This window comes from Neovison vison, chromosome 4 (assembly GCF_020171115.1).
Source record: "Neovison vison isolate M4711 chromosome 4, ASM_NN_V1, whole genome shotgun sequence".
Taxonomy (NCBI): domain Eukaryota; kingdom Metazoa; phylum Chordata; class Mammalia; order Carnivora; family Mustelidae; genus Neogale; species Neogale vison.
The window spans coordinates 52987216-53014345 of NC_058094.1; the positions used below are offsets into that span (position 1 = coordinate 52987216).

At 39.7% G+C, this 27130-nt stretch overlaps 1 protein-coding gene across 1 annotated transcript; it reads right to left on the bottom strand.

Annotated features, from left to right (window-relative positions):
- Positions 1 to 616: 616 nt before the first annotated feature.
- Positions 617 to 26462, bottom strand: CHMP4C (charged multivesicular body protein 4C). The gene is made up of 5 exons (XM_044245387.1): positions 26106 to 26462; positions 6889 to 7066; positions 4346 to 4460; positions 1046 to 1211; positions 617 to 839 (listed from the first exon to the last, which is right to left on the bottom strand). The coding sequence occupies exons 1-5, from the start codon at positions 26293 to 26295 to the stop codon at positions 775 to 777; spliced, it is 714 nt and encodes a 237-aa protein (XP_044101322.1). The 5' UTR covers positions 26296 to 26462; the 3' UTR covers positions 617 to 774.
- Between the last annotated feature and the right edge of the window lie 668 nt (positions 26463 to 27130).

Here is a 27130-nt window from a genome sequence, read left to right on the forward strand (position 1 = left end):
AATGAACCTTCACACATTGAGCACGCGGAAGCCATAACAGCATCATAATGGCCTGGGAGTGTTAACATGGCTTCCTAAGTGGCTAAATTATACCCAGGAGATCCTTGCTCAGCAGTGTAAGCTGTTAGCACTTTCAGACATTTTGGGAAGTGCATCCATTGCCCTATTCCAGGCTTAATTGCCATAATAAATGTCAATTAAAGCTCCTTTTAGATTTTAAACTGCAGAACTCAAATGAAACTACTTATGTAGAGACTCACACAAGACTTCCCTACATGAAGTCTCTCCTACAAGACACATGGTGTATGTACATTTACCATGGGATAGATATGTCCTAACAGATGCACACAGCAAACTTGCATTCCCTTAGAAAAGAAAGTAATTTGCTCTAGCTATCAACACATCACTTTTACATGGCATATAAACTGTTACACGTTTTGTATGTTAACAGGAATCCATTTTCTTTCAACAAATGTACACAGAGCACCTAGTATGTGTCGGGACTGCAAATACAGTAGCATGTAACAAGATAGAATGCCCCCTCCCATCAGCATGGGGAGACCCTCCAAGATGCTAGCGGGAAGTTGTTTTCCATCTCTGATTGGATGTCTACACATGATTCTTTGTAACTTTTATTTATAAGGCTTAAAAGACAATTACTGATCCAGTGTGAATATAAAACAGGGCCTTTGTTAACTTCTGAACGAGGCAAAAACATTTTTTATGTCTTATGTACAGCTCATTAATTCAGGTGTCCACGAATTCCCTTTTAGTTTAAGTTGCCCAAGCTGCCAATTGTTTGATATCGTCATCCTCGTCTTCTGCCCTCCTGGATGATGCTGGAACATAAAATGGATAAAAATTAGCAATTGGTAATTCACAACTGCAACACAAAAAACGGGTTTGCATATGGGTATTAAAAGGTATATATATTAAAAAAAAAGGTGTGTATCTATGAAACAAAAAATAAGTGCTAAAAGGAATCAACCTGGCTAACTATTTCAGGGAACTATCTGACCACAGGCAGCTGAGGTGGGCAGCGGACCTGCTCGGGATCTGTGTGCAGTGGAGGACGTGGCTGACATTCTCCCTGGCATCCTCTCTGGCTGTGCTGGGAGGGAGGAAGAAGGCACATTTGGAAGTCGGATATTTGTCATCTTCTTATTTAATTCTTCCTGCTCCAATTCTTCAAGTTCCGCCATCAACTCATCCTGAACATAGGAGAAAGAAAATTACAGAGTTAACGTTTCAGGAAGTGGGTTTCCTCAAACACAATAATAAGAACATCTGCTACCCAATTGATGTGAGAACCCAGTGAAATGGAATATTTATTTTAAGACTAAGTCTTTTTTTGCAACACTGAGCAATGATTAAAAAAATGAATATTTTGGGTTGTGCAAATTTGTCGCAGTTAATCTTATAATACTTCAGTAAACAGTTATTCAAGTAATTTGTGCTAGCTGAATATATAACCTCAGTTTCTAGGAAATTTACACCTTGCCTGTCATTTTCCAATGTATCTTTTCTTTTCTACTGTAAAAAATTAAGAATCTGTAAAACTTTAATTGGAGCAAATAAATATTTTCACCTCAGCATTTGAAGATAAAACAACTGGTATAGCAAAACCATAATGTACAGAAAGTAAAAAGAATCAAAAATACTATGGTTTCTCTGTTAACTTACCAAAGCCAGTATAAATCATTCTGTGTGTCTGGGTTTAGAAAACTTCGACTCGGGCACCTGGGTGGCTCAGTGGGTTAAGCCGCTGCCTTCAGCTCAGGTCATGATCTCAGGGTCCTGGGATCGAGTCCCGCATCGGGCTCTTTGCTCAGCAGGGAGCCTGCTTCCCTCTACCTCTCTCTCTGCCTGCCTCTCTGCCTACTTGTGATCTATCTGTCAAATAAATAAATAAAATCTTTAAAAAAAAAAAAAAAGAAAAAGAAAACTTCGACTCAAGGTAGGTACATTGTACTTCCTTCTTTCAGCTGTAGTCTCAGAGAGTCTGGTTTCATCCTAAACTATTCTCTGCCCTGAGGACCTTAGAGAGGCAAGACCAGTTTGAGACTTTAAAGGCATAAGTCGCCTTATGTCAGATATAACTATGGTGGTTCAGATCTAACTGGCTCCATGACTACTCAGAGTCCAAGCCCTTCCCCCGCCCCACTCTGAGAGAGGTTGGGAGTCAACACTAAATTTGTTGTTATTAGAATTCTAAGACTGTCGCTATGGAAATGACCTAAGGCACTCTAACATTTGACCAAGGAGATTCTTTGTTTATTCATTCATTCATCATTGAACAAATTTATTGAGATCTCACTCATGGTTAGGTATTGAACTCAGTGTTGGGGATGCAAAGTTAAATCAACAGTCTCTACACTTCAGGAACTCATTATCGATTGTGGGAGAAAGGTAATAAACAAATCATTATCTTATATTAAAGTAAGAGTAACAATACTCTGGGCCATGACAGGAGATACTTAAGCCAACCACAGCATTGGATCAAGTCAATTTATATCAGATGTGCAGCAAGCTGAACGACTGTCTGACCACCGTTAAGTCAACCTCATGAAAAGGAAATAAATCATGAACGTGTATGTCATCAGGGCGACTGAAATAGTATGGCCGGTGTACTTGTGTGCTTTCAGTTCTCCACAGACAATATGAATAACATGCTGCAGTATGAATATTGCGATGCCTACTTCTGCTCACAAAATAAATGGGAACAAATATAGCAGATACGGTAATGGCTGCCCACGCCAGCCTCCACTGAATGGGTGCCCAGAACTGCCAATAGCACCTGCTAGTTTCAACAGCACCAAGAAGATATTGATATTTGCTTTAGCAAATATGACAGAATAATCATCTCCCCCATCGATTATAGACCTGCAGTATCGAACACTTGTTCCCTGAAAAAATAATTTTAGAATTTAAGAAACTTCAGAGATAATCTAACAAACCAGTAATTTTTCTTTTACAGATGAGAAAACTAAGGGTCAGAAAAGTGAAGAGACTTACACAAAGAAACAAATGGCAGAACCCAGATGTCCTCGAGTCCAGACCCCCTTTCACCATGTCATACGTAATGCACTCATTAGATGCTTATTAGCCTAACCAGGGCTAGGCCACATTTTCTGTAAAGGGTCAGATAGTGGTGTTTTAGGCTTGCTGGCCACATACAGTCTCTGTTGCACAGCGTTCTTTGTGTCTATCATAATTGCTCTTATTTTCTCCAGTCCTTTAAACATGTAACATCCTTAGCTCAGGCATCCTACAGAAAGACCATGGGAAGGATTTGGCCTCAACGCCAAATTCTCTAACCCCTGGTCTACACCATTTGAGGCGGAGGAGGAGATAGGGTTTTCTATTTTAATTCCAGTATAATTAACATTAACAGTGACTCAACAACTGTATGTGCCCCTCAGAGCTCCTCACGATAAACCATTCTTAATCCCCTTCACCTGTTCACCCTCCCCTCATCCACATGCCCCCCAGGGCGACCACGCCTTACTTCTCTCTATTTAAGAGCCTGGGGTTTTTGTCTCTATTTTTTTTTTTTTCCTGTTGGTTTGTTTGCTTTGTTTTTTAAGTTCCACATGTGACCGTCTACACCCTTTTTAAAAGTTGTTGACACTCAATTCTCACTTTCCAGGTTTCTATGCAACCACCTCTTACTTCACAGATACATCATTTTTAATACCAGGCAGATGTAGAAAGTCAGATTCTTTCCCATACTAATCAGAGAATTGGAAACATTTCGAAACATACACTAGTCCTACTTATATATGTGCTTTGAGTAGAACAACTGAAATTCACAGTGCAGACACCACCATTATAATTAGAGTCTCTATTATTGGGCTGATTAATCTAAATGGAATGTGTGTGTTAATAATGCCACTCTACACTTATTTTGTTTCATAGCCTGAGTAATAAACAGAGGCAGACTAACCTCTAATTTAACAACTGCAGAGCGTGATATGTCTGTTCCTTGCAGAGTGACACAAACTGCTTTGTTTTGCCCAGATGTGTGAGCACTTGATTCCTTGTAATGGGGCTGTTTAGGCTTCAGCCATTAAAAGTCACTAACTCTACATAATCACATGCTGCCTTTCCTTAATAGCTGAAAACTTAATTAGGGGGTAGTTTGCTAAACCATATTAATCTTTCTTTTAAATTAGGGTTGCCAGCACTTCCATTTCCTCCTTAAGAGAAATACATCACTAACAAATACCACTTATTCTTTAATGATATTTAAGAAAATATTTAAGAACCCCCACCTGCTATATACAGGAGGAAGCTATCCTTTCCAGCAACCATAACCCTCCGTTCTTTACATTGTGTTACCTACCTCATCAAAGTCATCGCCAAATCCGACCCGCTGAGAAAAGGCTTCTGAGATTTCTTGGGCAATATCCTGTTGCTCTGTAATCTCTTGCATCAGATCATCTATTTTGTTCAGATCCCTGGGAGATAATATGTTGTTGAAATATTTCAGAAGTTAAAAAAAAGAAGAAATATTTCAGAAGTTTACTTCAAAATTATGAATTTAGATATAATTCCATATGGGAAAGGAGTTAATTTAATGTAAACTCTTAGTTATTTCAGCAGAATAACAAAAATTTCGGGTGATAAAATTTATCAACTTTAAAAATAACTTGCATTGCAAGAAATTTAACAATCCTGCATATGCACATATATTTTAAATATTTGATAGATAGTTATTACCTTTGGGAGTCACTAGAGACTAAAACTAACAATATTTGTAGATGCATTTTGAAATTTTGTCTGGTAGGTAGGCCATACGTAGAATTTAATAATATATGCTGCTCTGTATTAAGTCAGCAGGAAATGGTGCCATGGACCACCAAGGACCACCATGACTAAGATAAGCTATGGCAACTCTCAGCAGCCACTACCTGACAGCAGCCTTTTAGAGAAGCTGAACTCTAGAACGAGAGATTTTTCTAGAATGCCTCATGGCTCTGAGATCTGACTTCCTGAGGGCTTTCCCGTAGCTGCTGATGCCAGGGGGGAGAACACTAATGAGAAAAGGGTGAGGCCTGGGAAGCCCTCAGAAGAGTCAGCAACTTGGGCACAGAAACCCAGGTCGCCACAGACCCATGACGGACAGCTGTTCTGATGACAGTTCCTAGTACCTGATCACCACCCTCTCCCCCTCCAGACCTAACCACCTGCCTAAGGCCAGGAGCTGGACTGCTTCTCTACCACCCCATCTCTGAATCACTCCTCCAACTCTGAAACTAGGGTAAACTGATAGGATACCAGAGAAGTGACAATTTTCCTTATTATTAAGCAACCTAAACCTTGAAATTGTGACTCCCAGGGGAATAAATATTTTGTAAGTTTCCCAGACTCTGTATATGGGAAAAGCCAAGGTTTGTTTTTTTTTTTTTTTTACATAAAAAGTTTTCTTTTAGCATTCTCCTATCACCCCTTATTTCCAATTATTATATTTATAACAAATATACAAGGAACTTATTTATGAAAAGGAGTAAAGTCTGGGCCTGAGGTTGAATTTTTCTCAAAAGGAATTCAGGGGGATGCAGCTGCTCAGCTACCTGGAGAGAAAGGCTGTGATTCTGTGACACAATTAGCACACCGCTGACAGCAATGACAAAGGACTCTGTGATAACGACTCTAATGATCTTTCCGAAGCTGTCAAAATGATAACTGATTGTCAAGGAATCATCAAGGCAAGAAAATGTCAGCAAAGAAGTCTTCCCTGGCCCCAGCCTCTCCCCCGCCCAACTCTTCCCATCCATGGACACTTCTCTAGATCCCTCAGCCACTCATTGTTCTTATGCATTTTTGACCCAGACTTCACCATCATATCCAATCGCAAGAAAGGATCAGGTCCCAGGCATGGATTTCCTAGTGTCAATGTATAGCAAATTATCCCCAGCCCCACGACCATGATGAATATTGATACTGAGTGCTTACTTTGTGCCAGAAACTAAGTGCATTGTATCTGGTATCTCACTGACTTTCACAATGACTACATGAGGTAAGAATTATTATTATCTCCAATTTATAGCTAAGGAAATTGAATCAGAGAAAGGCAAAGTAATTTGCTTCAAGGATAGCTGGTAATGAAACTGGGATTGTAACTTAGAAAAATCTGACCGTAAACCCATGCTCATAGTTATTCTTCCAGGTCAATGTTTCACAAACACCTGTTAGTATTAGAATCACCTGGGGAACTTGGTGATCAAAAACAAAAGGCCCAATCTCTACCCTGCTTCAGGGAGTCTGGGCATCTGTGTTCTTTTGTGGTTTTCCAAAAAGTTTGATAACCAAAGTTTGACAACCATTATTTGATCATTCTAACACTCACAGGTGTCGACATTTAGGCCTTTTTAAAACTACAGTGTGAGGAGCACCTGGGTGGCTCAGTCGGTTTAAAGTTTGACTTCAGCTTCCGTAGTGATCTCAGCATCTTGGGATTGAGCCCTGTTTCGTCAGGCTCCCTGCTCAGTGGGGAGTCTGTTTGTCCCTCTCCCTCTGCCTCTCCCCCTGCTTCTGCTCTCTGTCCCTCTCTCTTTGAAATAAAGAAATAAAATCCTCTAAAACAAACAAACAAACAAAAAACCTATAGTGTAAAAGCTTTTATAGTTAGAGTATCTGACAATATTGAGACAACTGGGAAACCTAAGGGCAAAATGAATGTCTTCATTTTCTCATGGTCTTTTTTTCTTTCTTTCTTCCCTATTCTAACCTCTAATCCTTCTTTGAGGGGCATTCCATTCCAACATGTCAAAAATCCTCAAATGAATAACTAACTCCCTTCCTACCAAAATCATCATAGAGTTCCAAAGGCTCTTCTCAACGCTGAGGGAATTTATGACTTGGAAGGAGACCAAAGTCACTCACATGTTTTCATGAACTGCTTTCATCGCTTTTGCCGCAAAGCCCATGTTTCTTAACACCTCGGTGTTGGTGTGTGAGTTTTCCAGGGCTTCTCTCTGGAACTCAATGGTGGAAAGTGTGCCATCAATCTGAGTGAGCTGCTTCTCAAACCTCTTCTTTCTCTTTAGTGCCTGCAATGCAGCTAAATAAGGGAAAAGCCACATTTATAAGGAGAAAGCCCAAGCCTCTTACTCAAGAGACATTTGCTCCACACCAACCACAGACTCAGCATTATTGATCCCTACGGACAACAAGGGCGCCAAAGAAAGCTGAGAAACTAACATTTGTCCCTTCAATCACCTGCACCAACTACCACTCCCTCAAATGTTTTGCTGTTCTTTTCTTCCAAAGATCTGGTAAGAGAATGAAAAGTCATTTTTCATATTCATAAAATATTTCTCAGAAGTATTTTTGTCAATATAGGATTTTAGAAAAAGAACAGATAAAAATATGAGTAAAAATCATGCAGTAGAAAAATAAAACTTTAGAGGAAGAAAGAAATTTTAATAACTATTCTAGCCCAATTTCTTTAATTCAGAGACAAGTTCATTGAGATCCAGAGAAGTTATGTGACTTTCTTGAAGGTAGACAGAGTGTCAGCTGGAACCAAAACCTAGGATGATGAGTTTCATGTCTTGGTCTAAAATGATTATGAGATGGTTAGAAAGGTTACATCTAACCATGAGTATCCATAAAATCAATACCGTTAAAGTCATACTCAAGGATTAGATGGCATGCTGGTAAGAGAAAAGTGTTGCTTTCAGCAAAACATCCAAATACACTCCTATTAGCTCTTTAGCAAAAAAAAATTTTACCTGCTTCATTTGAAAATCACAAAATTAATGGAGTCCTTTTGACTCTGGCACCCCTGCAAAAAAAAAGACCTTAAAATATGAGTTTTGATAGGGTATTTAAGGACAGTGCAGGAAAAGAGCAGCAGAAGAATGTTAATATAAAGATAATTAAATGGAACTGACAAAAGAACTCAAATAGCTTTATGGTTTCAGAGTAAAGCATGTAAAAGTTACTGCAACAGAGATTTCTGAAAGCAGGCTCTCTTCAAACTCTGCTTTGATCAATTTATTCTTATAATTCCAAGAGATTTGGATTACTTATTCTAATGTTTTTTGTTTGGTGCACAAAGACTCGTAGTCATTATAGTGTCTTGTCAGATTTTACTGTTATCAATATGAAATATCACTCTCTGTCCCGTTTAATCCTCTTTGCTTTACATTGCATTTTGTTTTATATTAATGCTTCAGTTTTCTTTTTGTTACAATTTGCCTGTTATAATTTTATGGGGACCTCTATTTCAAAATTATTTTCCATTTGCTCTATTGCACCTTTTACAAATAGCATATACTTGAATAGGTAGTTTGTGTGACTGTTTTCAATAGATTCAAAGAGTCTTTATCTTTTAACATAAGATTTTAACTTACGTTTATTTATTGTAATGACTGATATGTTCTCTAAAATTGTCTTTTTATTATCATCTTTTTGTGCTTTCTATTATATTTTTTGTTTAATATTGATCAAATTTTCTTTGTTCATTTTCCCCTCTATAATTTGTTGGACAGTTATATATACTAAATTTATTCTCCAAAGAATACACTTATATTTAAAAAAGACATACAATTGAGTTTTCTATCCATGTTGAAAATTAAATTAATTAAAATTAAAATTAAAAATTAATTATAATTTATTGTTCCCAAATAAGATTCCTTTCTCAGTTAGACTTTATACACTTGATTGAAATAATCTAAAATTTTATTAGTTCTAAATGATTACTAGTTGTCTTTACTATCCTTTCAATTTTTAAGGAAACTTTTCTTAACAATTGCATTAAGTTTGGCTGACACAGTTTCAACAATTGACACTAAACTATAGTAGCTGGCTTATTTTCTTACTATTGATTCTTGTATCCTACATCATTACTTCGTGGATTATTTTTCCTTTACCAGAGTAAATCTTAATTTTTTTTTCATAAAAGGTGCATAGATATAGATTCTCTAAATACCTAGAGGTCTAAAAATGTCATTTTGTTTCAAACTTGAATAATAGTTTGAACTTTTTTTTACAGAATTCTAGGTTCGAAATATTTCAAACATTTGACTATTTCATTGTCATTAGGTAATCAATATTCCAAAAGTTTGATAATAATATTATTTTTATCCCTTTGTAGAAAATTTGTTAGCTTATTTCCTCTTTGGGAATGTTTACAGTTTTCTTTTTTATGTTAGAGTTATGAAGTCTCACCAGCACAGGACTAAGTATGTGTCTTTTATTTTTTGCTTTTCCCAACTAAATAATTGGTTAAGGATTTTTTGTTTGTTTGTTTTATTTTTCCTGAAGAATTAAGTCTTCCTTCAGTTTGGAGAAACGTTATCTTTTATGTTTTTTATTACTTCTTTCCCCTCCATTATTTCTGCCTACTTTCTTCTTCTTCTTTTTAAAGATCTTATTTATTTGAGAGAGAGAACATGAACAGGGAGAGAGGGAGAGGGAGAAGCAGACTTCTTGCTGAACAGGGAGCCCAACAAGGGGCTCAATCTCAGCACCCTGGGATCATGACCTAAGCCAAAGGCAACACTTAACCGACTGAGCCAACCAGGTGCCCCTGCCTACTTTCTTCTGAAGTCCCTATTTATTTTTGTATTATAATCTGAATTGTACCCTTGTCCAAACCATTCTCTGTTTTGAAAGTCTTATATGATGGATGTTGGGTTCCTTGGTGCTATCCTCCAATCTATTAATTTCTTTCTCTTTTTATTCTATCTTCTAGAATTATTCCTTAACTTTATATTCTGAATTACTAAGTAATCTTCAACTACATTTATTTTACTTTTTGCCCACTTATTTATTTATTTTTAATTTCTAAGAATTTTTTCTTCTAGCTGCTCATTTTTATGGCAGTCCATTCTCGCCTTCTGATTCAATAGCCTGGATAAACTATTAATATAATATATACTCCCTGAAGATACTAACACAAGTCTTGTTTTTAATGTTTTTTATTTCCTACATTATCTCTCTTCTCTTGGGTTTGGCTGTTTGCATTGCTTATCTTAACCCTTTCTTGCAATTACCTTTCATCTAAATTCTTTTGAGTCTGTGTTAGAAGTTCATATCTATCAATGAAAGACTAGAATAGTTAGTATAAGTAGCTGGGCTTCTTGTATTTACTTAAGAGTGTTTTCCCATGAGGTCTCTTGAAAGGCAAGGCTGCCCAAAGCTCTGAAGAAGTGGGTGTGGTACTCCATGGGAGGGAGCAAGTAGAAAGGCTTGACAAAGAATGCCTTTATTTTAGGTGTGGAGCATTGTTCTCCTTCTCCACAGAAGTGGTGAGTGAGTGGTAAGTGGTAACTGTCTTCCCCATCCTGCACACTGTGGAAGCCCGGGGTTCTCAGGTTCCGCTTGGCTCCCTCTCCAGGTGCAAAATCACAATTTAAGTTCCCGCTGAAGAGCACTGACACTTTATTTAGAAAAGAGTCTTTATTTGCTTAACCTGTCCTTTAGGAAAGAACTAAAACAATTTTTTAAAAATTTTCTTCTTAAAAACCCTTCTGTGATATCATACAATATTGCCCTGTAGAGAGGCTCTCATCACATTAATGACCAGAGCTGTGCAGGGGTTTTCTCCCCAGCATGGGAAGAATAGAATTGACCCTCCATGCTAACACCCTACCTGTGGATCCATATATCCTGCTGCATTTATCACACTGGATTATAATTACTGGTAAAACCTATTCTACCCCATCTCCCCTATACTACTTATAAGCCCTTGGAAGAAAGATGTAGTATTCTAGTCTCCTATTTCCCCAGTACCTGACTCAGGTCCTGGCACAGGGCCAATAAAATACATAACAAAAATTAACATTGAGCATCTGTTATATGCTAAACTGGCGCTAAGTGCTTTATGTGAATGGTCATTAACGCTCACAAAAACTCTTAAGAGTAGATACTATTACTGATCTACTTTACAGAAGATGAAATGAAGGAATATTAAATAAATAAATCTGATAATTTTGTTAACATAGTATAATGACAGCGTGGTATAATAGGAAAAGTATGGCCTTCAAGGCCAAAGTGTGATTCTTCTCCCATGACTTAATAGATGTGTACTCTTGGGTAAGTCACTTCCCTTCTTTGAGCCTCAGTGTGATGTTCTAGAAACAGGGATATAATGCCTGTATAATACCTTATACAGTCCCCATGCAAGGTGGACACTTAGCAATTAGATATTGTTATTTAAAATAGCAATTACCTAACATTTATTAATTAATGTAATTGTGTATCTTATTTCTGAGGCCAATGAGCAACAAGTTACTGGCTTTTTTGCTGTAACTCACCATAACAGGAACATAATACTAGAAACCATTAGAAAATATTAGGAAGCTAAACTTCAAGTACACATCTCCACCCAACATACCCAGAAGTGGAGTGTTCCAAGTGTGTCTCCTCCCTATCCTGTTAGGCTGGTTCAGTGTCTATACTTATTTGGAACCTAACTGGTATCCATTGACCCAAAAGTATTTTCTTTTTTTTTCTTTCAGAAAAACTTTAGATTTCCCTATTTAAAAATATACCATGTCTCCTGGTAAGAAATAATTTTAGCTTACTTTCTAAAAATCAAAAAAATGCAACTTGATATAAAGGATGAGACTTCAGAGTTACATTTTAATCCTACCCTTACCAATTAATAACTGTCCATAATAACCTTGGAGTGTAACCTTAACTTTGAAGTGACCTTCCCTACTTGGATAATAATAATAATAATAATAGCAACAACAATAATACAGACGACAACAGACCACTGTACTCTGGAGTCAAGTTGCCTACTTCCAAACCTACGCTCCATCTATTCATAGCTGAGTGACTTTACATAGGTTGCTTATTGGAAAATGAGGATATAACTCATTCTGTGGTTAAGGATTAATTGAAATAAAATATGCAAAGTATTTAGTGCCGTGCCTGACACATAATGAGTGATTACTAACTATTAGGGATCGTCACAATCACCATCATTATTTCCCTTGCAGGGTTGTCCGAACCATATGGTGGGAGCCACATGGTATAACACCCAACCTTGCAAATATCTGTTGTTGATAATAATGAGTTCTGGTTTGAACACAGTTTTAAATGCCTATGTTAACATGCTTTCTGCCCCTCAAATTATGTGGGATAAATTTGAAAATTCATTAAGAGTCAGGATCTCAACTTACATGTTAATTCCCATACCACAAATTATGGATTGGCCTACACCAGAGTCCTAATCTCAGAAGGAGCCAGGCAGGTAATGAAAGGTAAGTGAAGCAGAGAGAGGTTAGGGAAAAAGGCCTTCTTTGTTTTCTCACCTGTGAGAGAGAATATTAGTCTACTGTAATAAAAAATAGCATAAGAGTGATAATAAATGGCCATGGACCCTGGCCCCAGGATAAGGGGGTCAACAGGAAGAAGCAGGAACTCTGGCAACCAGCCAAGCATTAAGCCTGATCTACCAGAAGCATCTGGATTGGCATGCAAAGTCCTCCAAATTTAAAATCTGATTTCCATGCTTCAGATCACCTTGTATGAACAAACCCAGTGATTCCTGTGTAGCTGGGCCTGGCCCTAGGACACCAGATACTTCCTGTGCCTTCTGCCTGGTCTGGTATATTTCTTCCAAACACTGAGACAAGAGCCTGATGCTCCAAAGAGCCAAGAAATATACGTGAAGAGACTCATGACCGGTTCTCACATGAAACGATGATGCCTCAGGCCCACCAGGAGTCAGACAGGCTTTGATTTTTTTCTAACAAACAATTTGGGAAAGAAATAGCTGCCTATTTTCAAAGACAAGGAACAAATACTGCAAATTTAGCAGTGTTCCTGATTTGGCAAAGAAGGATGTTTTCAGAGCCATGTAATTTAACCCGTGTAGGAGGTGCAATTCAATCTTCAAACTCCTGTATGTGCTTTAAAGCAGCAGGTGCGACCTGGACAGCATTCTTTCTGAAACAAAGGAATCTACTGTATTCTTTTGTGGTGGAGAAACAGCCAGGGGTTTTGTCTCTTGGCCTCACAGTGACGTTCCTTCAGCAATGGGAGTCCCGGAACAAGGGCCTGTATGACTGCTGGGAAGGGATACATGAAGAGCCCTTACTACCACCTCGTGAGGAAAGACGCTGAAACTTAAGAATTACTCACTTAAACCAAAATTCCACCAGCCTTACACAACTTTACTTCACTACTACATGGCCAGAGGAGGAGTCATCAATGAAAAATAACTAAAAATGGCAGAAAAAAAGTTACAGTTTCATTGCTTGTATAACATATAGGCCATCTTGGTTTTAAAAGTCAGTCTGTTTTTCACTCATTTAAGAGTGTATACATGTGTGGGTGCCTGGGTGGCTCAGGGGGTTAAACCTCTGCCTTCGGCTCAAGTCATGATCTCAGGGTCCTGGGATCAAGTCCTGCATCGGGCTCTCTGCTCAGCATGGGGCCTGCTTCCCAACCCCCCGCCCCTGCCTGCCTCTCTGCCTACTTGTGATCTCTTTCTGTGGGTCAAATAAATAAATAAAATCTTTTTTTTTTAAAAAAGGAGTGTATACAGGTGTGTATTGCTAATCCATTAGTTGCCAAAAAAAGAAGAACCTTTCAGAAACCATCATATCCAGTGACGATAGACAAACCTGTGTGTGAAATATGAAACTGCTCTATGATAGCTCTTCTCTCTACCAGGAATAGATGATCTTTAGAGAAGACCTGAAAGATGAGGCCTAGAAGGAACTACCAGAGAGTGCTTAAGAGACATATGTCACACATAATCGGCCGTGTCATCTCTTGCTTTTAACTGGGAAGTGCCATAATCATGTTGTTTTATTTGAGAACCTTAAAGGTGAGCCCTGTTCTTACTCATATACAAATTACCTCATCAATTAAAGAATACCTTCTATTTATGGCACCTTGTTTTAGTTCTTAAAAAACACCATCTGAATAGGCATCATTCATGGTAAGCTTTCTGCAAACAGAATGAAAACAAAATGCTTCTGTCCAAAGTCGCAGGTTAGACTGAAAATAGCTGGCAGAATACTAAAAAACTGAAGGTTCATTTGACCAGGACCCTCCATCATGAATTCCCCTGGCCTTCTTCAGTTAAAAAAAAATATTCTCATCCATTCATTTCAACCACTCCAGGAGTATATGCTGAAGACCTATCATGCAACCACCACTATGTTGGGTACCGCAGGGACGAAGAAATAAGGCTGTAATCTCAGAGGGTCAAATACGAAGAGAAATGTTCACCCATTTATTCATCATGAAACAAGCATTTAGTAAGCATGCACTATCTTCCAGAAACTGTGACTGCAGATACTAACACGTGTAAGTTACATTTCAGTAGTAGAGGAGACACAGAGGGAGAATAACGTGCCACGTAGGAGGTACGTGTGTGCACAGAGGGAACGGACAAGCTCTGGAGGGTAAGGGGCACCATAGAGGAAGGGATGGGGATGAAGCCAGGGTGACAGTCTACACGTAGACACAAACAGCAAACACACGGCTCAGGAGAGAGCATGAATGATAACAGGTGTCACAGGATGGAGTCCTCCTAGGCCCCAGTGCTCTCCCTGACGCAAATCTCCTGCTGGACGACAATGTGAATTTTCTCGTTGAGATATATGAGAAGCCAGAAACCATCCACCCCAAAACAGAGCAAATCACACCAGCTTGCCACACCAGCTGGATCTTATAAGTAACCTCCATATTTTCAGAGGTCTCACCAATATTAAATACATATTTTCAGAGGTCTCACCAATATTAAATGTCATAAAAAGGGTAAAGAGCAAGCTAAAAGATTAGAACATGACAATGACGTGGTGGATTATACAATGGCACAGCAGATGCCTGAGAAAACAGTGAAAAGGAAGGAGATTGGAGAAAGTAAGTAAGGGATATTCTGAGGAAAAGGACATTTGGAAGCAGAATGTTGGACCGAAATCTGGGGAAAAGAAAGAGAACGAGTGACTGATTAATATTATGAAGTAGGAAAGATTAGAAAGAAGATAATTAGCACTTTCTCCCATCTCCAGAAAGAAAGGAAATGGACAAAGGAAGTTAAAGGTACTTTCCAACAGAAATGATGCTACTCTTTTTTTTTTTTTCTAGAAAGCTCACAGTTACTTTTGGAGATGAAGCAGTTCTTACTGCCAGGATATCACACAAGAGATTATTAAATCTGAGAGTGAAAAGTCATGACCAAGAAGGGCTATCAGCCTTGAGTTGTCAAAAAAAGAAGAATGCTTGCATAAGACTTCATTTTATATATCCACTGAAATTCTTATTTCTTATAATTGCTTCTGAGGTCGACTGCCAGGCAAGTCGAATTAACCTGCTATTGGAACAACATACCAATGCAGTCATTAAAATGTACTTGATATTCTTTGTAAAACCCCAACTAAATGTTTGACCAGGCAGAACACAGAACAGATTGGATGAGTTTTTTACTTGCTACTAGTATTATTAGTAACTTCACACACATTGGTAACCTCTGTGGTCCTGCTACTGCCTAAAATGTAGGAAAACAGTATGAATACCAGACCAGCAAATATTAAATAGAATGTCAGAAATAGCAATTATGCTTAATTCTAGAGGGTAGACATGCGTACCCATAAATGTAATTCTATATTGCTTGTGTTCATATATACACGTGTATATGTATCTGTATTTATGCATGTGCATATATGTATGTATGAATATGTGTGTATGTATAAATGTGTATATATGTGTGTGTCTGCATGTGTAACATAGTTCTATTTTCTATTTGTATGAAGTATTCCTTGTTCATTCGATGCATCAATATTTCCTACTACTGTGTCTGTGGCTTACAGGTGCTCCTGAGGACCAACAAACTATTGTCTCTACAGTGCCCTTCAGGCTTCACCATCTATGATTCTATGATAATTGCCTTGACATCCTATGATCAACGAATCTAGAAAATATAGCTCCTACCCTTGAGATCACTATATCTATTTGAAATTCTTTAAGAATAGGATTATGTTGCTATTGGTGATGAACTACACTATTCTTCAACTTTGCAATTTAAGTGGCTGAACAACACTCCACAAATGAAGGTAGTTTATATAAATAAAATTTTTCATATTGCTCACAGAAAGAAAAACCAAAGGCTCGTATATGTGTGATCTTTAAAATATGAATAAATTGATTTAACATAATTATAATTTTTTTTTCTTGCTGCAGTTAACGAAGTTTAAGTTTTGAGTTAGATTAGTATCTTTGTTCAAACTCCAAGGTTATATTGGCTTTCAGTTACATGTACTAAATATATGGCAAGAATCAGTCATGGAATTTGCACTGTTTGCTGAGAAAGGCCCATTGAACAGTGTTATTATTGCTAAATCAAATAAGACACACCCATTATGGATATGCAGCATATAATACTATGTGAAAGAACCAAAAAGATTCACCAGAAATTGATATTTAAATAGAGAATAAAATGTCAAACGTGTCTGTCGAATATTTGGCTGCAGGATTTTATTCCTCTAAATTTACATGTGAGCCAATTGTAAAAGTATGCACTTTATTTTATTTAGCTGGATGACTGACATTAAATGTTATTTTTAAACACATTAACTTCTACTGCAAATATTCTCAACTCTTAACAGAGAATAATCAGCTTCTCCTTTCCTGTTATTTTAAAATCACCATTCTTGTTTGCTTGCTTTTGGGGGGTGATTTTGTTTTGAGGGTAGCAATCACAGCATTGGTATTTAAGTCACTAGGTCACTAGATTGAGGAAGAGTTGATAGAGGTTGCCCAGAGCAGGTCACAGTAGGCTTTGGCTAGCCCCCGTCCTCTCACTGGAAATACCCACAAGTCAGAGATATCTAAGAAAAGGGCTTAGCAGTGGGCTTAAGGACTGATGGGCCTAGATTTAGGAGCTCTCACTGCTTTAAAGCAAAAACTTTGGACTAAATCCCAAATATTTCCAATAAGCAATTCCAATAAGCAATTAGAACTACCTGTCTGAGGTAAGAAAGCAAGATCTCTATTGTAGGGAAGTCAGTTAGTCAGGAAGTAGATTACTAGTTGCTTTTCATTTGTTCCAGACTCTTGTTTTTTTTTTTTTTTGCCCCTTCTCCTTCTGCAAACTTTATTAAGCCAATTGTGTGTTTGCTGAATTCTAGCAAATGATGCTCAAAAAAAAAAAAAAAAAAAAGGTAGGAGAAACTAAAATTACCAGTGTGTATTAAAAGTTCTGGTTAGGGGATGCCTGGGTGGCGCAGTTGGTTGGACGACTGCCTTCGGCTCGGGGCGTGATCCTGGAGTCCCGGGATCGAGTCCCACATCGGGCTCCCAGCTCCATGGGGAGTCTGCTTCGCTCTCTGACCTTCTCCTCGCTCATTCTCTCTCTCACTGTCTCTCTCTCTCAAATAAATTAAAAAAAAAAAAAGTTCTGGTTATAGTTTACTAAGGCAAAAGATTGAGAATTGAATTTTAAAAAATATATTTTAAGTACCTGTGACATTTGGTCCCTTAAAAGTACAAATAGAGGGGTGCCAGGGTTGCTCAGTTGGTTGAGCATCGGCCTCTGAATTTCAGCTCAGGTCATGGTCTCAGAGTCACAGGATAGAGCCTATGTCAGGCTCTGTGCTCAGCGGGAGTCAGCTTGAGAGTCAGCTTGAGAGTCTCTCCCTCTGTCCCTCCCCCTGCTATGTGTGTGCTCGTTCGCTCTCTCTCTCTCCCTCAAAATAAATAAATAAATCCTTTTTTAAAAAGTACAAATAGTCACAATGTACTTAAGCATATTACAAAAAAATGAATCCCAAAATAAATCACGCTTGCCCTTTCCAAACCTGATTGCCAAAGCCAAGCACTATAAACTTAAAAACTCGGTATTAGAACTTGCCTTACCTCTCATTGATTACACTATCCTGCATTTGTTCCATTTTCTTGAAAACGAAATCTAACCTGAAATTAGCAGTTCTAAATACTGAGAAACACGCAAGTAATTCTAACTACAGCTGAGGGCACGCTTACAATAATCTCCTGCTATAGTTTCTCAGAACTGTATAAATCATACGACTTTGGCATAATCATGGTGTTAATAATAAATTTTCTACCTTATTGTGTCTAATTCAATTCACTGCAAAATAGCATATACCAAAGAAATTATATGCTTTGTACAATAAGTATTTTGTGAAAAGCTCCACTATCCAGCTTTGTGAAACTTAAATGAAGAACAATAATAATGACAGTTCCAGAATTTACAATGCTGCCCCAAATTCATGGAGGAAAAGAAAAACTCAATGTAGTTATATAACACAAGAAACGGTACCAACTACCCTTCTAGAAGTAGCTACAGCACATCAGCAAACTGTAAGAATCTGTGCCACAGATACTTGGAAGTATGCTTGTAGAGCGCAAACTCCCTACGCTCTGGTTTCTCAGAAATTAGGAAAGAAGACAAAGATAACTAGAAGCCAATATGAGCTCACAAAGATGAAAAATATCAAACTAATCTTATTGGCCTGTTTTCTTGGGGTTACGAGATGCTGACTCAAGGAAGGAAAAAAAAAAAACACTAGACCGCTCACTAGCCTTCTATGCACATCAAAATCAACCAGAAAGACCTGAGTATCACATTCCTGAACTTTTCTTGAAATAGAATCTCCGGGTATGTCATTTTAAAAAGCTCTGCAGGTGAATCTGGTGAAGCTCATACACTCTCAGTTCATAAATCAGCATTTGTGAAGCAGAGGTGTATAAATATAGTTTGGTTTCACGAATATAATCCACAAGGTATACTGAAGCATTGTTAGGGGAAAGGGAATGAGAAATAAGATGATATGGACTAGAAATGCAGATCAAGTATCTTCCTGAGATGGACAGTGAGACGGATAACAGAACTCATGGAGTGCTGATCTGTCAAATTGGTAATCATGTCTTACTTGAATCCGAGATGAAATATTGTTACTATAATGTAGAGGTTATCCTGGAATAAAGTCTTGAAGCACACCATGAGGCTCTGTCCTTGGTTTCTGCCTTATTCAATATTATTTTAACAAAAGACTTGGACAGAAAGAAAAAAAAAAAGCTGTTGATCAAATTTGTGACTGGTTCAACAAAAAGAAATAGTGCACACATAAGGCAATAAAATTAGAATTTTAAGATTTAATTGAAAAGAAGATGATATTTAACAGAAATGTAAAATACTGAACATAAGCTTCACATACTGATTTAAATGGGGAGAGGGTAAATGGCTGGGATTTTTCACTCTTTCCAACTCCATTGGGGATAAGCAACTGATCCTCATCAGAAAAAGCACAGGCAAACTGAGGAAATATTAATAGAACAAAAGAGATAACAAGCCCAGGGCATTCTGCTGGTCGATACCTAAGTGGGTGAATGGGGGTATAAGTCTACTAGGGTCCCTGCGAGGGCTCAGAGGACGAAGAGAGGTAGTAGGAATGCGAGAAGTTTTAATACAACAACTTAAGTAAATAGGCTCCCAGGGGCCACTCAGATGTTTTAGGTTTCCCCAGTCATGGGGTGAAAGCCCCGGGGGAGCTCATGAGGTTGGGGGTAAAAACTGAGAAAGTGTCACATTTTCATAATCTGTTTTCCAGAAGAGAGAAGAACAGTTGACTGGAGAATAAGACCTGACTCACATGTGGGTTTTTAATGCCCCAGGAATAAAACTCTTTGTTTTCAGGATGCCTGGTTGGCTCAGTCAGTCAAGCGTATGCTTTGGCTCAGATCATGATCCCAGGGTTCTGGGATGGAGCTCTACATCAGTCTCCTCGTAGGGATCCTGCTTCTCTCTCTGCATGCCCCTCCCCCTGCTTGTGCAGTCTCTCTCTTTCTGACAAATAAATAAAACCTTTAAGAACAACAATCAAAAACAAAAAACACCACAACTCTTTCTTTTCTCTGGCTCCAGAATACACAGAGTATGGTACAAAATAATCAGATAATCAGGGGCGCCTGTGGCTCAGTTGGTTCAGTGTTTGCCTTTGGCTCAGGTCATGATCCCAGAATCCCTGGATCCAGACCCATCCAGGCTCCCTGCTCATAGGGAGTCCCCCTCCCCCTGCTTGTGCGCTCTCTCTCTCTCTCTCTCTCTCACACACACACACACACACGCACTCTCTTTCTGTCTCAAATAAATAAAATCTATTTAGAAATCAGATAATCGGAGGCAAGCAAACCCTCTATGATGACGCTTGCTTGTAATCTGAATACTGGAGAACTACGGCGTGGCAGTACCATGTGAACCTCCATCAGGAAAACTGATTTGGGCCGGTTACAGAGGATCTGTCAGGAGCTCCAGAAATGTGTCTTCAGCAGGAAATGGAAGGAAGGTGGATAGATAGTGTTCATCTGGATCCCTGAGAGATGGAGGAGGAAGGAAGAAACAACAGACACGGGGAGGGAAGGAGGGAAGAAAACAGCAGGGGGTAGAGATCGCCAGCTTAGCTGCTCATTGAATACTAAATGCCTTTTCAGTTTCCCAAGCTGTAGTGGGTGTCAGAATCACTGTGTTATCAGTTCCAAGTTCAGATTTCTGGGCCCTACATTCAACCCACTATGTTAGAATTTTGAGGGGGTCTCTGTGAGCGTACATTATAACAAACATCCTCAAGGAATTCGGATGCAGGTGATCTGAGGGCCCTATCTGAGAACCTCTCTTAAGAAACGAGGTCACCAGGTAGAGATATCTCCCAAGGGAGCTCCCATCCGCCAGGGCCTTCTGCATCGGACTCATATTACCTGAGCCACACATGCTGTGCCCTCACTACTTTGGTGCAAAGCTGACACACAACTGACACAGATGTGATTCTTTTTATACAGAAATCCTTCTGGTCCCCAGTGTCTGAGACTGCAGAATTCAGCTCTATGATGACTGTAGTAAAAAGCAAACTTAAGAGTCCAGGGTAAGGATGCCTGGGTGGCTCAGTTGGTTGGACAACTGCCTTCTGCTCAGGTCATGATCCCGGAGTCCCGGGATCGAGTCCCGCATCCGGCTCCCAGCTCCACGGGGAGTCTGCTTCTCTCTCTGACCTTCTCCTCGCTCATGCTCTCTCTCGCTGTCTCTCTCTCAAATAAATAAATAAAATCCTTAAAAAAAAAAAAAGAGTCCAGGCTAAATCAATGGGATCATGGTCACACCCTCAACTCCAAGGAAGACCAAGTCTGACTCTGAAAGCAAATTCAGCCTTCCCCCACCAACTCCCCGCAAAAATAAATAAATACATAAATAAAAATCCCAGGCTTCAGAGTGAGAGCTGGCTTACTCCAAAAAAAGACTCCGCAAAAAAAAAAAAAAAAAAAAAAGACTCTGCCTTAGGGTCTCATTCATCAGATACCTGAGGTGGGAGGGTTTCAGCTGCCAGGTTTCACCAGAATCCCATGTAATGATCCTGAAGAGGGGTAGTGGCCAAATTCGCTCCTTCCTAGTCTCACCCCTTCCTCTCTCTCAGCCCACTTCCCATAGCCTAAGGCCTATGGGTAACCCATTCTGGATCCATCCCTCTCCACGTAATTACATATTTGATGTTCCTGCTCAGCCTAAGACAAGGTAAGTAGCAGAGACATCTAGGATGTAAATTTAAGGGGACAATCACTCTCGGGGTCACACAAGTGTGTGTTAAGGGTCTCTCACCTCCCCCTAGACCAGGCCCTGGGAAGCAAACCTCAGCACAGTAAGGGGTAATTGAGAGGTGACTGATGAAATCGAGGTCACAGAACAGGAGACACAAAGAAATGACTGTTGTCCTCAAATATGTGAAAGGTCTTCACATGAAGGGTAGAGTAGATTTATTCTGTATTCCAGAAGACAAAATTTGAACCAGTAAATGGAATTTAGTAGGAAGCCAATTTTAGCTGAAAAAGAAAATACTGTTATTACAATGGCCGATATTTTTGGAGCTCTGAATTAAGAGTTTTATACAATAATGTCATTAATCCAGACAACTCTGAGGATCAGTCTTATCCTCACAATTGTGCAGATGAGGGAATTGAGAATTAGATGGGCCTAGTAAGCAGTCTGAAGCCACACAATGTCTAAGCCACAGGGCAAGGCTAGGAATCAATCCCAGGTCTGTCTGCTTTGAAGCCGAAGCTCCTGACAACACTAAATTACTTCCTATCAAGTGTGTAAAACCTGGATCAGAACATTATATTTAAACAAAAGATAACCTATGGCCATCTCCTAGTGATATTATTTTTATTTAGTTTTTCAACGTTTTATTTATTTGAGAGAAAGAGAGTGAGAGTGCAAGATCATGAGCAGGGGAGGGGTGTGGGGGGAAGGTAGAGGGAGAAGGAGGCTCCCCTCTGAGCAGGGAGCCCAGTGCAATGCAGGACTAGATCTCTGAGCCAAAGGCAGACTGAGCCACCCAGTCACCCTCTGGGGGCACCTTTTAAAATATACTGGTGCCTGAGCCTCACTCCTATCATTTATATCAGAATCTACCGGACTAGGACCCGGCAGCAGGGTGACTTAATATACAGCCAGGATTGAAAACTGCTCTTGGGCGTACCTGGGTGGCTCAGTGGGTTGAAGCCTCTGCCTTCGGCTCAGGTCATGATCCCAGAGTCCTGGGATCCAGCCCCGCATTGGACTCTCTGCTCAGCAGGAGACTGCTTCCCTTCCTCTCTCTCTGCCTGCCTCTCTGCCGACTTGACTTGTGATATCTCTCTGTCAAATAAATAAATAAAATCTTTTAAAAAAAAAAAAGAAAGAAAGAAAAGAAAACTGCTCTTGATGACAGTGCTCAAGAGAAAAAAATCAAGTGGTTTGTAAAAAGTTTACTTTTCCACAAAACAGATGACCGGTTATAAAGCAGGGGGTAACCTACATAAACTGCATTAAAGAATCTCCAACCTTGGGCACCTGGGTGGCTCAGTGGGTTAAGCCGCTGCCTTCGGCTCAGGTCGTGATCTCAGGGTCCTGAGATCGAGGCCCACGTCGGGCTCTCTGCTCAGCAGGGAGCCTGCTTCCTCCTGTCTCTGCCTGCCTCTCTGCCTGCTTGTGATCTCTCTCTCTGTCAAATAAATAAATAAAAATCTTTAAAAAAAAAAAAAAAGAATCTCCAACCTTCAATTTTTTTTTCTTTTTTCTTTTTCTAATACGGCTACTAGAAAAAAAAATTTTATTAGTTTCAGAGGTAGAATGTAGTGATTCGTCAGTTGCATATAATACCCAGCGCTCATTCCATCAAGTGCCCCCTTTAATGCCCATCACCCAGTTACCCCATCTCCACCCTCACTGACCTCCGAAATTTTTAACCAAACTATAAATCTTGCTCCAAGACAGGGCCTTGAAAATCATAGGTGTTGCAAAACCAATTCGATAGTGCACAGTCAGGTTCTTTTTAGTAGATTACGGTAACTACTGAAGAAGTTTGAGGTGAGAAGAATTAGTTATGCCTGCACAACTTGGTATGAGATACAATGAGAGCAAGTTTCAGACTAAATTCTGTATAACCAAACATACACTGTCAAGCAAAAACAGTTTGTTAGCTTGTTCCATTAGCTCAATGAAGTCCTGACTCGTCCTTTCAGGGGCTCTCATACACCCCATATGAAAAGCTCACTCAAGGCAACAATGTCCCCTATAGGGTGCTTAGTATTGTGGGAGGTGCCCTCTGTCAGAAATACACCCGAACGAAGAACTGGACTTGGTGCGCATCTGAGATCAAGCCTCACTACCCTTCTAATGTTAAGTTCATTATACCCTTCGTGGATTCTTAGGCCTGCTGGGCATGGGAAGCAAGGAGGTATCTCTAAACTATTTTAGCCAAGGTCCCATTTTTTACATTCAGAATGCTGTCAAAGCTTCTGTTGTTGTAAAGAAATACACCACTAAAGACTTTGTAATGACCAGGAGTGTGGCTCTTTCTGATACAGTGCTAGCTGACCATTCAACCTATTATTCTTGGCAGCATGCTAGCTGACCAACCATGTCTAGAAGTAAAATTTTAACTGCACATACATTGTGTCATTCAGATTATAAATTACAGCCCTTATAGCACAAAATACGTCTTGTATAATACAAAGCCTGTGTAACACAAGGCCCATTTTGTACTAAATATATTGGGCCTGATTACACTGTGTATGTGAAAATATTTCTTGGTAGCTAATGGAAAACAGAAACTATCTGTACATGAAGTTATCTGATTTATTTGGAAAATGCTGATATTGACAAGGTTTCTAATACATGGGCCTGTGATTGAATTCTTTCCATAGTTTAGAGCACAGATGAATTCATGCTAACTAGCCTCCTTCTCCCAGAATCACTGTAGAACCCGGCCTGGGCTAATACCCAAGGATAAACGATAAAAAATAAGTGGCTTCTCTAACCCCAAATGGTTATTTGCACATGATACATGCATCTGTTACTTCTCTGATTTAAGGAAGTTAGATTGATGCTCTTAATTAATGTTGTCTTTAATGTTGGGAGAGGGTCTTAATAAAGCCAATTTGTAGTATACTTTAGTGCATTACCAATTGGAGAACATTTCTGAAAAAAATAAATAAAATGCATATTACCTTACATTTTAGTCTTCTGAAAACAAATCTATATTTTTACCATTTCCTAGAAACAGATGTTCAATTTTTAAGATTTTTTAAACCAGTATTTACTGAGCCACCACTGTAGATAAAGAGATATACAGACACAAAAGGATGGCAGACAACCCTTGACAGACATTATGCAAATTTCAGAGTGTATATCAAACAGAAGAGAAAGAACAGAGAAACAGAACTGGCCATGACTTTTTAGCAGGCCATAATAGCATGGTATCTCTTTAGAAATTGCCACTAAATAGGTTCCCAAAATATTTTCGGACAAAAAGTAAAAATAGAAACCAGCATTTAACTCTAAAACAGGCTAGACTATGGTAGCACAGCAGCAGCAGAGAAAAATGAAACTTGGCCTTTTTTGTTGGTAGTAAGTGGACACAAATGTATCAGGCATATTTTTATGGGAAGCAGCAGGGTTTTCAAGGCCAACTCAAGAAGGCATTATTCCTTTCCTGCATTAAACAATGGCAGCATCATTTAGGGCTAAGTAAATCTTACCAGAGCTTTGTTCCTACTAAAGAAGTCTGACTTGTGGATGCAAGTTCAGGGTTAGGTGGTCGGCAGAGTCCTGGACTGCCGCTTCTATTTCTGAGTCTGCCATTGCAAAACCACTTTTATTTCTGGTGTTATAAGACCAAATTACTTTAACCTCTCCCTGGGTTTTTATGTGTCACTGTATTGTTTACGTCTATTCTCTATAAAGAGAGCAGTACACTGAAGAAACCAATTAACTCTGGAAAATAACAAAGGGTTCAAGGTGCGACAGGAGCACTAAGAATTATTACTGGTTCAAAGTCCTTTGTGTGGTAAAAACCAGTGATAGGAAATATAATATTTAGAATATTTAGTTTAGTGTTTTTTTTTTAAAATAATATCTCAACTGCAGAACAGCCAACTAAACCCTTCAACAGCTTAGAATTAAGGCAAACCAGAACATACTAGAATACATTTCACAGAAGATTTCCAGTCAAGTTAAAATGTGTGATTCAATATACATAAACACATAACAGAAAGCTTGATATTTGAGGTCAGCAGGGCTGGACTAGGGTAAGGTAAGACAGGAGGAAAATATAAGGGGGGGGGTGCAGAAAAAGTCAGTAATCAAGATAAATAATATTTTAATGCAATGCTTTTATAATTCAAAATTAATGCAACAAAATTCACGGTGGACAAAATATCACTTTTTTTTTTAAAGAAAGTTAAAAAGTGCCTTGTAGAATGTCGTAAGAGCCAGAAGTAAAAAAAACAAAAAACAGTAATACCAATTCTGTCTTTATTTGAAATATTGATATTTTGTTCATCATCTTTTTTGTTTGTTTTGGTTTGGTTTTGTTTGGTTTGGGGTTTTTTTACATTAATTCTGAGCTTTTTTGTTATTGGTCTTCTTTGGAATTCCCTAACATTTTGCCCTCCAGGATTGTGCCTTGCTCAGCTGACTTGAGAGTTTTGGCCTTGGGGGTCAATACCAGTTCCTAGAAAGGCTGTGGGAGTAAACCCGGCCTCCTGGGGAACAGGTGCTGTGAGCCTGATTGCCCCCAAGGAAAGCGCTGGAGGCCTAAGGGTGAGAACTCACTCCTGCGGCCAGACCCCAAGCCTACCTCGCTTATTCTGCGTGCCGTGCTTCTTGGCCAGGGTGAGTTCCCTCTGGATTCGATTTTCCAGGTACTCTTGTTTCTTGCTCAGCATCTCCTCCGTCTCCCGAAGTCGGGCCAGGGCCTCCTGGGGGCTGGGAGCGGCCCGGCTTTTAGAAGAGCCGCCCCCCTTAAAGAACTTGCCCAGCTTGCTCATGGCTGTGGATTAGAGGGGCGAGCGGTCCCGGGAGTGTCTCAGCAGCTCCCCGGGCCGCGCCGGGGGATCAGATAAGCGAGACCGTCCTCAGATCTCGGGGGGGCGCCCTGAGCTGGAAGGCAGCGCTCCAGGGAACCAACAAGTCGTCGGGGGCAGGTGACACAGACTCCTGGGCATTTCCTGGCGGCCGGCCGGGCCCCGCCCCTCGGCGCGGCCGGGGCGGGGAGGGCACTGGAGTCGGGTCGGATGTGCCAGTCCCAGCCGGCGCCACCCGGCCCTCTGGGAGTTAGAGGAGAGCAGGGGAAAGAATTGAAAAGATCAACACGACTGCCACCAAGTTGCTGCTTGGTCCACACGGAAGACACACCCAGGAATGAAGGACTGAGTGGTTTGCGAATGGCTCCGAGAAAAGCGAACCAATTTTCCGGGGGTCTCCTGTGAGTCCTGAAAGTGAGGTTTACCGATTAAATTAAACAAAGAAAGAAATAAAACTTCATGCCACACATGTGTTTTTGCTTGCGAGTGTGTGCGAGCACAGGGTTCCTGTATTCAGGTCTCTGTCCTTGTGAATAAGAACATTCAGGTAGGGGGCGCCTGGGTGGCTCAGTGGGTTGGGCCACTGCCTTCGGCTCGGGTCATGGTCTCAGGGTCCTGGGATCGAGACCCATATCGGGCTCTCTGCTCAGCGGGGAGCCTGCTTCCCTCTCTCTCTCTGCCTGCCTCTCCATCTACTTGTGATTTCTCTCTGTCAAATGAATGAATAGAATCTTAAAAAAAAGAAAAAAAGAAAAAAAGAATATTCAGGTAGGTTCCTGTGGGTGTATATGGTGTGGGA